This window comes from Vidua macroura, chromosome 10 (assembly GCF_024509145.1).
Source record: "Vidua macroura isolate BioBank_ID:100142 chromosome 10, ASM2450914v1, whole genome shotgun sequence".
Taxonomy (NCBI): Eukaryota; Metazoa; Chordata; class Aves; order Passeriformes; family Viduidae; genus Vidua; species Vidua macroura.
Genome location: NC_071580.1, coordinates 15254894 through 15269600, shown reverse-complemented (window position 1 = coordinate 15269600; position 14707 = coordinate 15254894). Strand labels below are relative to the sequence as shown.

Sequence of the window (14707 nt, the reverse complement as noted above, 5' to 3'; positions counted from 1 at the left end):
CTTCTCAATTAGATGCAACTATATTAGAGTAGGACTAAAAAAATTATGGTGAGAGGTGCCTTTTCATAAGTAAATATTTTAGAAATATCTAATTTATACCTATCTCCTTAAAGATATTTCAGTAATGCTGATATTTATTCCACTTTTATTTTGTAAAGATTTAAATGAGGGTGAAATGGGCAACTTCTTAAACAAAATACATGGAAGTCAATTGTTTTAAAACCAATAGATTCATTTGAAATTGTAGTAAAAATGCAACAATATTGTGCAAGAGAAAAGAAGATAAAATTATAAGATGAGTGACGGAAGCATTTGAATGCTCTAATTTTGAAATCAAGATTTTATGGTCTTCAATCTACAAAACCCAACCAAAAGCACAGGTGTTTTTTTTTAAAAAAATACGATGGAGAACTAATAAAATATGTGATAAAATTATCTGGGTGAAGGGATTTAAGACTAACTGAGAATGTGACATTTTCTCTGTAGAAGACACAATGGCTCCTTCACTGTACAGTGGAATGAGAACTTGGAGTGTAGTAACAAATCCAAGGCTAAAAACAAAGACTGGGGATTTAGGCCATTCACCTGGGACAAAGGCAAATGTTTGAATCTAGATCTCCTGAATCTCAACAACGTTATTTTCTAGATTCTGTAGTCACCTTCCTTCTCCAATGAATGTTCAACTATTTAAAGGAGAATAATTTAAGGGAAAAGTTAACTTCCATATAGCCTGTAATCAGAGAAACTGTATTTTGAGTTACTAGTTTTAAGCAAAGCAAAAAGCTGAATCTGAAGAAGTTTGAAATCCTAATAATGTGTACTGGGGAAGGAGAAAGTTTCTCATATTTGCCTTTGTACAGGGTTTCACAATTCACGCTGTCTCAGCTTCCCCCAGAGGTTTCTTATTATACAGTATGAGTGTGACATGTGAGACTTGTCTTTACTTCTGTAGCTTCCGAATGAGATTAAAGGAAGAGTGAGACCTACATCCTTAAAAGGTGGCTCACCATACGACCAATTTCAAATATTATTTTCTCATACAATGTAAAGAGTTCTGTGCTTCTGGTAATCTACAGTTCAGATTAATTGTGACAATAGATACTCCCTAAATAGTTTATTTTTTGCTAACTTTCACTTAAATATTAGTTGTTTTCTTTGTTAAAAAAATGCAATGACTTTTTACTTGAAACCTTGTTTGGTTGCTGCTGTTTAGATTTGGATTTGCTCATTCTTTCCTCTTCTCTCTTTTTTAATGAAGAAAATGCCTATGGAATAAGCAGTGTGGTAGTGAATTCCTTTACCACTTGCACCTCCAAATAACACTGAGAATGGAATGCATCCATGGTAACCAGGATGCACTCATAACACTTTCCATTCTTCATCTTTTAATCTATGCAAATAGTATAGTATTATAAAATCTATGCAATATTTTTATTTGAAATAACCACATGCTAACAAATTACCAAGGTAACTGCAATTTGTCCTGGGTATTTGTACATAAAGCAGTTTTTTAATGGAGGGGTGCTATTGAAAGTTTGTTCTACTGTAAATCAAAGAATAATGTTTCAAAAAATCCCAGTGATCCCCATTACTTGAATATTTTACTTTTCCTGTGCCTCTGTGTGTTGGCCTGATCTTTCCATTTTGGCAGAGTTTTATGACAGTGTGTTCCTGCTACAGCGGTTAAGAGGAGGCATTGTTATGGAAGTATGTATTTCTGTAGTTTTTTTTAAATTCCTATAAAAATGCCTTGGAATTTATAAATCAATAACTTGGAATTGTACAACAATACTGCAAGAAAGTACATTTTTATACCCATATTAAAACATCTGCTGTAATGGACAAGTGTATTTAATTTACAGAGTATTGGCTTATATTCCATTTTAAAGTTTGTTAGATTCTGTACAGATAAAAACCTTTTTCAAGAGTCTAAACACACATATGCCCACTCTAGTGTTTGGAATAAATATGTCCTTGGGCACTCACATATATTTAAACTTACATTACAGATAAATTCACTCATATACACAAAATAATAAACAAAAACTATATAGAATATTTACTGTGAAGAGTTTGTCTTGCTTACAGCAGTGCAGATTTTGAGTATTTTCTATCTGTATACACTTTGTTTTGTTGCACTGTATATCCCAGATTGAAAAGTATCAATTAATGTATTTTATTACAGGTCCCAACACATTGTAATCTCTGGTGCAACACAGCTCTGCTTTTTAAAGAATCAGACTTATAAAATTGTGCATAGTTAATTTTCTGTATAGACTTATAGATTTAATCTGTAGAACATTGTTAGGTATGCAAGTTCAAAAGTTTAAAAGCAACAGTTATTACTCAGTTTTGGTAAGTGGTTCTGGGTAGCTATTTTGTTTTTCAGTTACACTTGGCATTTTCATGCTGAGAAATGGGTTTGTTGGTTTGTTTGTTTGTTTGTTTTTTAAAGAAATATCACTTCCAACAGTAACAGGAAAAGGCCAGGAGAAAGCCTATTAACCATGTTTCTTTTCTTCTTTAACAATGGGGTTTTTCTCATATATACTGTATTCTTGTGGACCATGTTGAAGGATATGCAAGATGAGGAACATGTTAGAGATGTCTTTTCTTTCTCTCCTGGTGTATCAGTTTTGTTTTGACCTTATTCTCACCTCATGTTTTCCACAAATAAGAATGGAAGTAGCCTTGTTTGTTGCTTCTCCCTACACTGCTAGCGATAAAAAGAGCTTTAGGAAGTATAGTAGAGCATTCACTGTCCTATTATCCCTGTGCTGGGCTGCAAACATTCGAGTTCTAAAGCTTTCCCAGGTAGTAACATCATCTATGAAATGGGCTTTATAATCCCTTTTGCATTGAATCCTCATTACCACTCGGGTATGAAATGGTGCTATTTTAACATGGTAGTCTGTATTGTGCATGTGCATCACAGAAATGTTAATTCCACTGTATCAAAGGTTTCAATGGTATTATTTATTTCCATATATGTAATTCTAGAATGCAGTTTGGATGAATATGGGCTTTTTTGCCTTCAAAGATGCAACTGTTTCACTGCAAAGGACTAGAGACTGTGTATTGTAAAATGAAATGAACTTATGTAACTGAGTAAGACTTTTTCCTTTTGTTCACACAATAAGGTTGTTTTGTAGAGTACTGCAGATATCTGAGTGTTAATCAAAGCTATTTTATATGTATGCAATCAAATATATGATATGCAATCAAATATATGATTTAGTCATTATGATTACCCCATATAGTGATATATTAGCCACAATAACCATCAAAATGATAATTTTTACCTGGCTATATTTGACATTCAGATAAAGATGTTAAGCATGCATTCAAACTCATTTACTGCTGCTGTATAATCAACAGGATAAAAGAAAAACTTGAAAAATACGGACATAATTGGTGTAGGTCTGCCTTAGCAGATCATCTGGAATCTAAGCTTTAATATGAAAATTAGTGATTAAACTGAATACAACTCATTGGGAGCTACAAATACTTAATTAATTCAACTTTAAAACCTACATTGTAGCAGTGAAATACTGGAGAGATCTAAAGTTAAATTTGATGCTGAGAGATGCATACCATTGTTGTCAGAACTAAGATTTTTTAAAGTAACTCTGTTTTTCAGTCAGTATATGGAAGTATTGACAGTTAACTCAAGGCTTGCTTTTTATTTTCCTTTTTGACATGCCAGTAGAAAAAATAAAGATCTATGGAGTATGGTTTTATATATACACATGTATGTGAATGTGTTTATAAATGTTTACCTCACTAATATTCTCATTTGTCAGTTTTATCACTCATGGCAGGAACCCACCTATAGAAATGACAGTGTAAATTCCTGACTTTTCTCAATTAAATGGAAGGAAATAAACCAGATTAATATCAGTAACACTGAAATAGATGGGGTTTTATAACCTTGTCTGTAACAGCAAGTGAATTTTACTTGTGGCTTGGAGCATGCTCTTTATGAGTAGCTTGTGTGAATGATGATGACTTTCCTCTCGTGTAGGCCCAGCTGTGACAGCAACAAAAAGAAAGTCAATATTAAAAGGCAACACACTGTTCGAGCACATATGTAATGTTTTAAGACAACTCTGGGAAAATTACTGGTAGTTAGGACCACTTATACTCCATCATTTCATAGCTATCTAGTTTACTATTAACGTTAATTTTTTGTCTCAGTTTTATGCTTTGTAATGCAGATTTTCTTTTCATTTTCTGTCTCTGAAAATGTGAGTTGAACGTGTACTTCTGGAGATTTTTTGCTAGAGTTTTCAGACAGTCTTAAGTGCTGAGCTTTGAACTGTCCTATTAGTTTTAATTTTTACAAAATGTTAAAATCCCCGTTTAACTTCTAAGCCACCACTTTTGAACACCTGAGCAGTTGGATGGGTATTTCTACTTAACCACATAATTTAACGCCTGGTACATTGTGATTCAATGAATAAATGAGAAACAAAACCAGAATCTTTATAATCTTCCCTGTTGAAATATCTTGTGTATGAAGTGTGTTTTAATTTCTATGAACAATTTGCATGCAGAGGTTGTTAAAACATTTTACACTTGTTGTTAGGTGCATTATGGGATATTTATTGTCCCTTGAAGCCACTGGTAATGTAATTGTGGTCTGATCTTTTAGGAAAACTTTCTTTTGGGAATGTAGTAATATTTACACAACCCCAACCCTGAATCTGGTAATATATTTTTCTCATGGTACTTGATATTAATTTCATCTGCCTTTTTTCTTTTTTTTACTTTCAGAGTTGTAGGTAATTTTCAGGTGGTGGAAAATTTCCCTTAAGAATGAATTTCATTTAAGACCTAGAGAAATGATAGCATCCCAGGAGGATAATAATAATTACGTATGTTGGGTGGCATATAATGGAATAATCTAGCAATATTGATCTACAATAAATTTCATGAAAGATGGGATTGCTTTGGCTAACATACTTTTTCCTATGAATTAATTAATATAAATTAATGTATGAATAATGGAAAAAAACAAAAAGATGTGACAGTAAACCTAAATATATGATAAAGCCCAGCAACACTGATAGTTTCATTATAAGACAATGACAGAGATTTTAGCAACAAATATAGGCCAGAAAGCAACGTTCTTATGGCTGATAACTCATAATGCTCTGTGCCAGCACATTTGTTTCTATGGCCATGTTGTGAGCCACCAAGATTTGAATTCCAAATCTAATTTGACACAATCAGCTGCTAATACAACAGGTGATTGGGACTATACAAGTGCAAAATTACTTCAGGAGCAGACAGCCAGGAAAAGAAAGGCAGTGGGGACACCATTAAATTAACCTCAGAGATAGACTGGCCACTGAGAACATCTGAAACAATGATGCATTTTCCCAAAGTTCCATGGAACTGTGTGTCTCAGGTAGTTATTGCTCTGCATCTTCTTATAATTTTGGTTCCCAGTAATGGATTAACTTAAGGGGGTGGTCATGTCACAAGATACAGTTGATCATGGTTCACAGAGAAAACAGTCTTCTGAAAATACTAAGCCAAAGACATTTTAATTCAGCAGCTGCTGGGAATAGGTGAGGTGAGCTATGGCCTAGTCTGGAAATGGAGAACTTCATAACTGCACCTGCAGTCTCTTTTGCAGCCTAATATCAGCCTTGGGTTGGTGAGATCTTGTTTTTTTAAAAATAAACTGGTTTTCTATTCTGATTTGGTACAGACATTAAAAAATTGTTTACAGATGTGACTTCATAATTATCCTGGTTTTATTATGAATTTGAAAAGTGTCATTTTGAAATGAAGTTTTGTTTTTCTCATCAACAACTTTAGTAGACATGACCTTACTGAATCATCATCTTATTGAATCATCATCTTATTTGAGTAAGTTCACCAGGAAGGTGCTGGAGTCACTTTCTCTGGAAGTGTTCAAGAGGTGTCTCCAAGTGACACTTGGAGAATGATTTAGGGATGATTATGGTAGTGCTGGGCTGATGGTTGGACTGCATGATCTTGAAGGTCTCATCCAGCCTTGGTGATTCTGTGATTATTTACACCAAGGTGGAGGAGATCTGCTTTCCCAAGAAGTATATGAATTTTGGGAAAGAGGTAGGGGATAGGGGGGAGGCTACAACTATTTATCTCTTTTCAAGAATAAATTGGAGTGTATCTTCACCCAGAGTCTCAGATAAGACAAACACATTCTCTATGCTTTGCTTATTAAAATCTAACACTTCCTACAGCACAATTGAGAGATTCTTAGCCCTGTTGAGTTCATGTGCCCTGCACTTCTATGTTTAGGTTTGTGTTTGTTACATTTGTGTTTCTGACTCCCTGTTACAACTTTTGCAATGGATCAGTTTCAGGTGAACTTGATAGAAATAATAATACCACCTTAGGCTGTTGGGTAGGGCTGCAAGCAAGCCCTGTTAGTGTACCAGGGATGGAAAGGCTGCACATTCTGAGCTCAAGGGGCTGGATATGTATACACAAGCCATGGAAAAAGTTTCAATCAGCACTCACAGTCCATGACAAAACCAATCTTTAATTCCAGTTATTACTGCTTGTTTTGACTAGGAGGGGAATGAATAGTCCTGAACCAACAGAAAATGGACTGCCTGTTGAACTTGGCTCAGGCTCAGACAGTCTTTACATATGCTGGGGTTTTGCAGATGTTCCTAATTGCTCCATTTGTTGAAGCAAAAAAGTTGTACCACATTTTAATTCATGGCAAAATTGTTCATAATTTTTTATAAATTTGACCTTTCAAAGAAGTAGTCTTCTATACTCTTTTTGTTGACCTCTTTTTTTTATTTACCTTATAAAAGTAGATTTGAGATGTGAATATATGCTGGTGAGAAGGATCCTAGCTTTTTGGTTTTTACTCATTGCTTGTAGTGTAAGGTTTTCCTGCAGCATTTGATATTAATTTGATGTCACAATGAAACATCTGTTTTACATTATGTAGGTGCAATGATTTAGATAATTAAATTATTGTTAGCAAGCAGTTTTCTGCTGTTATTCTGTGGTTTTAGTAGGTTACAAATAATTCGGTAGGTTATAAATAAGAGCTGCCTGCCTTTTCCTGGAAAATCTTATTGGCGGTTCAGAGGTTTCTTTTCCTGTAGGAAGTATTGAAAGCCACAGTTGCCATTCTTTTCTAAGATGTAGTAATTTCTTTCTCCTTCTGAAAGTATCTCTAAAATTGGGGGGTTCTCCTCTATTTTTTATTGAACTTGTAATATAAAATAAGGGTGTTTTCTTTTCAGAAAAATGCTAACATAAATAGAAGTATTATAAGTATAAATTGCTATGTTTGTGAGTTGTATTGTCATACTGATATTATTTCTGTCCATAGTTCTTGCTGTTCCACACAATCAGATGTTTTTACACCTCCTCACCTCCTGTTAAGAGCTTTGCTGCTCCTAAGTATTCACACACTATTATTTTTCTATTAATTCTTCACAGATATATATATATACACATATATATATATATATAGACTGGAAGAATATATTCTGGGATAATATTATAGCTATCCATACTGATTTATTTGAGAGTTCAAATAAACACTTCTCACCAGATCCATGGTTTGCTGCTAAATATTTGGTACACTCCTGCCACTAAAATGTTTTCCTGTTATGTTTTGGTATTTCCTGTCATTATCTCCTGATTTTAATTCCTGTGATTTTATCTCTTTTCATGTGATTGGAATTTTAGAGAACTTTTTTTTTTATAAGATGCCCGAACTATTAACATTACCATTTTACTAAATTTATAGGAACTACCATACAGCTATAAACATCCATGTTTGTTTTAAGATGTTTTCTGTTCTTTTTGGGCAGTGAAATAATGTACCATTACATTTCTCTTCATAATTTCATGAAGCCAAGAGGATAGAGTAAGGTTTTGTATTTGGTTTTGCAATGATGGAAAATTAATTGATGGTAGTGTCGAGCAAAAGAAGAGAGGTCTACTTATATTTCTGGATGAGTGGACAATTAGTACAAGTCATCAAATATTCTCCAGCACTTTCAGAATGAAAATGTCATAGAAAATATAAAATTAAATTGATTTTCACAGTTAGTTCATTGTTAACTTCACATACATTAATAAAAAAAATTAAATACTAAATATATTTTAGAATAGCCAAACCAGATCACACTATTATTTCTAGAAATAAATAATTTCTAATAAAGAAAAAGTCAAATATTTGTGTGGTAGCCTGCTTGATCATTCAACATTAAAAAGATGTGCAGTGAAAATATTTATCTTCATCATTCCCAGGATGCGAAGATTTGAAGCATTCTTTCGTATCGGCTTGAATTAGATCAGCCCGACCATTTTTAGTTGACTGTGGAGATCATTTTGTACTTGCATAAGAAATTTGAGGGAAATTACCAACTATATAGAACTGAGATGCTTGGAACACAAAAAAGCAAAGGAGAACTGACAGCAAACTGATTCTGCAGTGTGATACAGCATGGAAAAGAGAGCTGCAGAACACTGGGCCACCTACCCAAAGACATGAAGGAAGATAAGGTGATAGCTTCCTCCGATATGGTTACCTCAGGAATATTTGGGGCAGGGAGAAGAAGAAAAAAAACTTAACAGTAAAATTATGTCATTTTCAAAGCTCTTTCAAATGTATTCACATAATATTGAGTTTTGTAATTAATTTTAAAAAATACTTTGGAAGGAGAACTGCTGCATCAGAGTAGGCCTGTAGTCAGTATAATTTCAACTTCCATGAAAAACAAGGAAAAAAACAATCCTGTACAAATCTGGATGCCTGCATTCATTTTGTTAGAAAACAACATGGAGCTTGAAAATGTACCATTGATTATTCATTAATAGTGTAGCAAATTGAATTCAGGATTCTATTTTGTAGTGAACCAGTAATTTTATTACAGAAATTTGATAAAATAGATAAGTGATCTGAAGAAAACAGTGGTAAACTCAAAAGGCCAGGTTCCAAGTTGGACACAGAAGCAGAAATAATTGGCGGACTGTGGGATGGGCAGTTGCTTACTAGGTAGGAGGCTTACATGAGGACAATTTGGTGTGGTACTGGATCACAAAGGAATGAGTCAAAAAATGCCACATCCCTGTAGAAGGAAACTGCCTACAATTTCATGTTGGTTTAACTGTACCTATATAAGATAAGAAGCAGAGCTACAGGGACTTGTGATGTCAGAGCCATCATTATTTTCCCCAAAGGATATGACTGAAGTACTTTTTTCAGTTGTTTTACAACCTCCCTCTAAGTAAATAGCACAGTCTTTACATAAAAATCTATATGTATGTGGAAAAATGGATCCAAAAATGAATCTGAATATTCATGTTAAATAATATTTTCTCTAGGAAAACATAGGGAAAAAAAGATTACTTTTTGTTGGATTGTTTTTGGTTTTGTTTTTTTTTTTTTTCTTTAAAGATGTACTGGCATAATTTGAGATTACTGGAAGAAATTTCAGGCTTTTACAAATCTGTTGTCTCTTGTATTTGGTTTCATTTTTTTTCCCAGTTCAGATTGCTGTAGTGTTTGGTGCCAGAGTTCTGGAACGTCCTCAATCTGTGCCAAGGTAACTATGACTTCCTGAAACAGCTTCCTGTCCCATTGCTCCTGTACATCATTTCCTTTCTGGAGCTTGAAGATATTGCCAGACTTTCTCAAGTTTCACACAGATTTGAAACAGTAAAAATTTAAAACCCAAAAAATTAAAATTGAAATTGTTATCTTTGCTGAGCAGCCCGCTGTCTTTGATTCATAGTTTAACATAATCATCAATCTGTCTGCTTTACTTAAGACAACAAGTAAATAAGGATTGTCATTTTTTTTTTTGAGACAGTAAATGAATCAAACTGAATGGCTGCAGTAAAAAACAGATCTTAGAAAGGCTGTGTTTATCCTGCAAGTTTTTGTTTTATAATAAACACAGTGATCCAGGTAATTCCATTGCAACCCTTGGCTGGGTGTTGCACACTGCTTCCAGGATTAAGTATTGGAAATGTGAAACCTTTCCTCTGTGTTATGATTTGTATTATTTAGTGTCTAGGAACTTCACCCACAAACTGGGATCCCCTTATACTGAAGTCATCACCAAACAAAAATTCCTTACATTTTATGTCTTTGACAAAAGACATGAGCACAAGAAAAGAGCTTTTTTTCAATATTTTTTTAGACTTTGCAGCAAGGAACAGTTAGAAATACAGGAGGAGAAAGAGGTGACTTTTGCTTTCTTGCTAGGAAGCTCTTCCCAGCCCTCAGGAAATTATGGGAAATAGTATGTACATGTTGAATTTAAAGAGTGAATAACAGAAGTTGCCATTATTGGACAACTGGAGCTGAGGGTGCCGAATGAGGGGTAAGGGATTGGAAAGATAGCCTGGAAGCTGCAGGATAACGTGGGGGCAATCTGTTGGTGCAAAAGAGAGAAGATGTATTGGAAAAGCCTTTGGGAGGTCAACTGTTCCAGATTCCTGGTCTGTGCAGGGTCAGGAAATTGGGAAGGAAAACTAAGAAATTCAGAGCTATCATGTAGGAAGCTTATTTTTCTGGGTCTGAAATCCTCAAAATTGTATTTTCTATCCCTGTCAGAGCCTGACAAAAGGCTGCTGCAATAATTCAGGTAGGAGAGAAAAATATTTTAGCTTATGGAAAATAGGAAGAGAAATGTTTTAAAGAGAAAAATAGCTTTATTCTTATCCCCAAGGGTGCTGTAGAGGCTTAAAATGAAGCCTATCAGTTTCTGGGTGGAGCAATTAATGTGAACATAAGCGACAGTGAGACCTTATGAGGAATTTAAAAACAGGTTTAGTTCTCTTGATTCTGCTGTGACAACTAGATATGCTCTGAAAGACTTCAGAGAGGCAGATTAAACTTGCAGTATGGAGAGTGGGACATGTCTGGTGCAGAGTACATCCCAATCAGAATGAGATTGCTCACAGGATTTGTATTATTTTGAGGCTATGTGGGACAAGATTTCAAGAAAAGTTCTGTGTCAGACTGGCAGTTCCAGAGGACGTGGCTGTGCTGCTGTTCCTGTTGTGTGGCTACCAAAGCATTACAGATGCTTTAGTGAGAGTGAGTGTAAGTGAGCACAAGAAAAAGGGGCCAGGGCAAAGAAAGCACAGGGGGAAATTGAGAGACAGGAAAATAGAGCGTGTCATTAATTTAGAGATGAAGGCAGATGGGAGTAGATAAGCTTGCTAAAGTTCTGGGCTGTATTTCACTTTGAAGATAAATAAATTGGTATTGTGACTGGGGAACAACTGAATGGAGAATAAGGGAGTAAAAATAACTAAAGGAGAGGAAGAGAATGGATTGAAGACAGACCAGGAAATAATTTGTCAGTATATTTGTAATTCATCTGTCATTTGAAGAGTGTGAGTGGAGTAGGATAAGGTATTATGGAAAGCAGCAAACTTTTCATTAGTTTAACACAAAGCCTTGGATATTCTGGAATTTAAAGAAATCCTAGAAAGAATTAAGTTGCATAATAATAAAAATATTATTTTGGCATAATGCAGTAATTTATCAGAACACGTAAAGCCATGCTCCCTTTCTCTCAATTCAGGAGTATATTTAGGGAATTTAAAATTTGCCCACATAATATGAGTTTTTATTTCCAGACCAATTTATGCATTCGCTGGAATGCTGCTCTCTGTGGGAGTGGCATATTTAGATTTCTGAACAGAGGAAATGGAGCAGTCTCTCCACTCAGGACTGGAAAGTGGAGTGTGGGAGCTCTGTGTGTCCATTCCATGCAGTGCATCCTTGTAGCTCTCTGTATTGTTACCCCAAGCGTGGCATTTCTCTGACTGGAGTTCTGAGCATAAATCCTGCTCTCCAGGAGATCCAGACGCTTTCAGTGTGCATTTCAGAGGATTTTAGACAGTTCACTAGGTGCTATTCTTACGTCCTGTAGCAGAAGTCCTAACGCGGACACCACCGTGTGAGCACCGTGCGTGTTTTCCCCACGCTGCTGTTCTGTGCGCTGTCCCGCGCCAGTCCCGCGCGGATCCGTGTCCGATGTTTCGGACCAGCCCTTCCTCAAGTTCCGGGCGCTGCGGGGCGGTTCGGCCGCCAGAGGGCGCTCCGGGGCAGGACCGCTGCCACCGCGCCTGGGGACAGCCACGGGAATGGCTGGGACAACCCAGAGCCGGGAATGGCTGGGACAATTCCCAACTGGGAATGGCTGGGGTAACCCAGAGCCCGGGAATGGCTGGGACAATTCCCAACTGGGAATGGCTGGGGTAACCCAGAGCCCGGGAATGGCTGGGACAACCCAGAGCCGGGAATGGCTGGGACAACCCAGAGCCCGGGAATGGCTGGGACAACCCAGAGCCGGGAATGGCTGGGACAATTCCCAACTGGGAATGGCTGGGACAACCCAGAGCGCGGGAATGGCTGGGACAACCCAGATCCAGGGAATGGCTGGGGTAACCCAGAGCCCGGGAATGGCTGGGACAACCCAGATCCAGGGAATGGCTGGGGTAACCCAGAGCCCGGGAATGGCTGGGGTAACAGAGCCCGGGAATGGCTGGGATAATCCAGAGCCCGGGAATGGCTGGGATAATCCAGAGCCACGGGAATGGCCAGGATAATCAGTTTTACTTTTCTTCCTGTATTTTTTTATGGAGCACTGTGTTTGGAAATAAAAATATGCAATAGTAAAAACCAGCCTATATTGTTTTTAACTTCATGGTGTCCTTATTTCATGGGCAAAGCAGATTGGCGAGAGCAGAGAATAAGCAGAAATGTAAAGATAACTTTTAAAAGGCTCATACATTTTCATTTCAGCATTTATACACATTTTTTCCTTGATAATCTCTGCTTTTGCTCTGCTAGAATGTGCTAGGATGTTGTGTATGCCTGCATAAGAACAACCAGGACCACACGTACTCTGATACAGCTTTGCTGCAGGCAGTGAGTCAAGCAGTTCCAGTTATATCTGAAGTGTGTAACACAAGTTACACCAGGATTTTTGCTTTTCTGTTTCTGCTACCACTTGCACTGGAGTCATTGAGTACAGCTGCACTTAGGCTCCTGCAACTGCACGTGTAGAAAAGTGGAACATTTGTGGGAAAAATTAATGTTTCTGTGCTCTTGTATAATTTACAATGAGTAGATAATATATGACACAGGGTATCTTCCTAAATTTTTTTTGTGATGGTTCTGTCACCTAACAATTTACGTCTTTTTTTTTTTTTCTTCCTTATATTATTTCCACCTGATTCTGTTTATGGAGTCATTCTGAAAGCAGGAATCATCTCCTGAGAAACAGGCTTAATCCTTACAGTACATCTGAAAGTTTTCAAAAATTGCATTTCTGTCCAAACCCCAAGGCCTCTTTTACTTACCTTGAAAAGATTTGTATTTCTGCTGTGATTTCTACATCCTGACAGGTTTTTTGGCATCAGCTTACACAGCTTGGTTGATTTCAGAGCAGCTGTAGGAATTACACACCAGGAAAGTATGCGGCATTACAGCTGATTTTTTTTTTTTTTTTCCTTTTTCCTACAGTGGCAGAAAGGCCTTGGATATTATACCAGAAATAGCTTGTCAGATTTTTCACAGAAAAACATGTGATATCTTGCACTGGAAACCCTGGGCAAAACTTCTGCTCTCCTGTGAGTGTTACCTATCACTGCATCTTTCAAAATGCGTGGGCAGCTTGCACTGCAAGTGACCTTCATTCAAGGCCTCTGTGCTGTCTAAACACATTTTATGGAGTAGAATAATCAGCAGTGAGTAAGCCAAATGATGACTTTAAGCCTCTGCTTTCTCTTACAAGTAGCTATGTGACAGTAATGTGCTCTGGGAAGCTCTTGTGGAGAGCTTGTGTGACACAGCCACACCTGAAATGGAAGAGCCCCCACAGGATGTGGGCTGGGAACCTTCACACACACAAATGTCTGCCACAGCTCCAAAGGAGGTAGAAGCACCGTGCTCAGAACAAGAAACTAACTGAATAAAGGTTCATGTTCCATTGAAGCAATTGTTATAAGGCATAGCTGTTTATTGGGTCAGACACGTGGATTTTTCTTCTTTATTATGGAAAACAGACTTTTTAAGGATTGAGAGGAAAACCAAAATATGTCTCACCGGGAGCAACATGTAAATATTACAATGTTTACTAGGATGGGTATCCTGAAATTGTGTTTTAATAGCATCATTGCAGTTACTGCAATAGAACAGGTTGTGGCTACTTTGTATTTCTTTCTTCTGATTTCTCTGGTTTGTATCTATGCTACAGGTACACCATGGCTTATAGCAGACACTGTGGCATTGTCATTTATAGAGGCTGATTAATACATCATTTACAATTTACTAGATTTAGGACCCAAGTATTAAACCAGTGATTTTAGTGTTTGGATATAATAGTTTCATATTTGAAGAGTGTAAAGAGTTTAAAATTTTTTAACATGCCAAGCACTAAATTTGAATTTTAGAAGTTGATTAAAAACTATGAATACAGGGTTCTTGTATAATTCTGGTTGTTTATAAAACAGTACTTTAATACATAAATATTCACTGATTTTTTTGTTCTAGAACTATATATCAATATGCTGGAAATATAGGGATTTTTTTGTTCTAGAACTATATATCAATATGCTGGAAACATTCAGTGATTGTTGATCTTTAGGTGTAAGAAGTGCTTCCATATATCTTCTTTCCTCTTTGTGATTATTTCTTTTTAGGATG

General features: G+C 36.4%; 1 protein-coding gene across 1 annotated transcript; it reads left to right on the top strand.

Moving 5' to 3' along the window:
• Positions 1-6003: 6003 nt before the first annotated feature.
• FBXO36 (F-box protein 36) lies at positions 6004-14518 on the top strand. Its single transcript, XM_053986533.1, has 3 exons — positions 6004-6105; positions 9539-9694; positions 13800-14518. Exons 1-3 carry the CDS (start codon positions 6004-6006, stop codon positions 13971-13973), a joined length of 432 nt encoding a protein of 143 aa, XP_053842508.1. The 3' UTR covers positions 13974-14518.
• Positions 14519-14707: the final 189 nt, after the last annotated feature.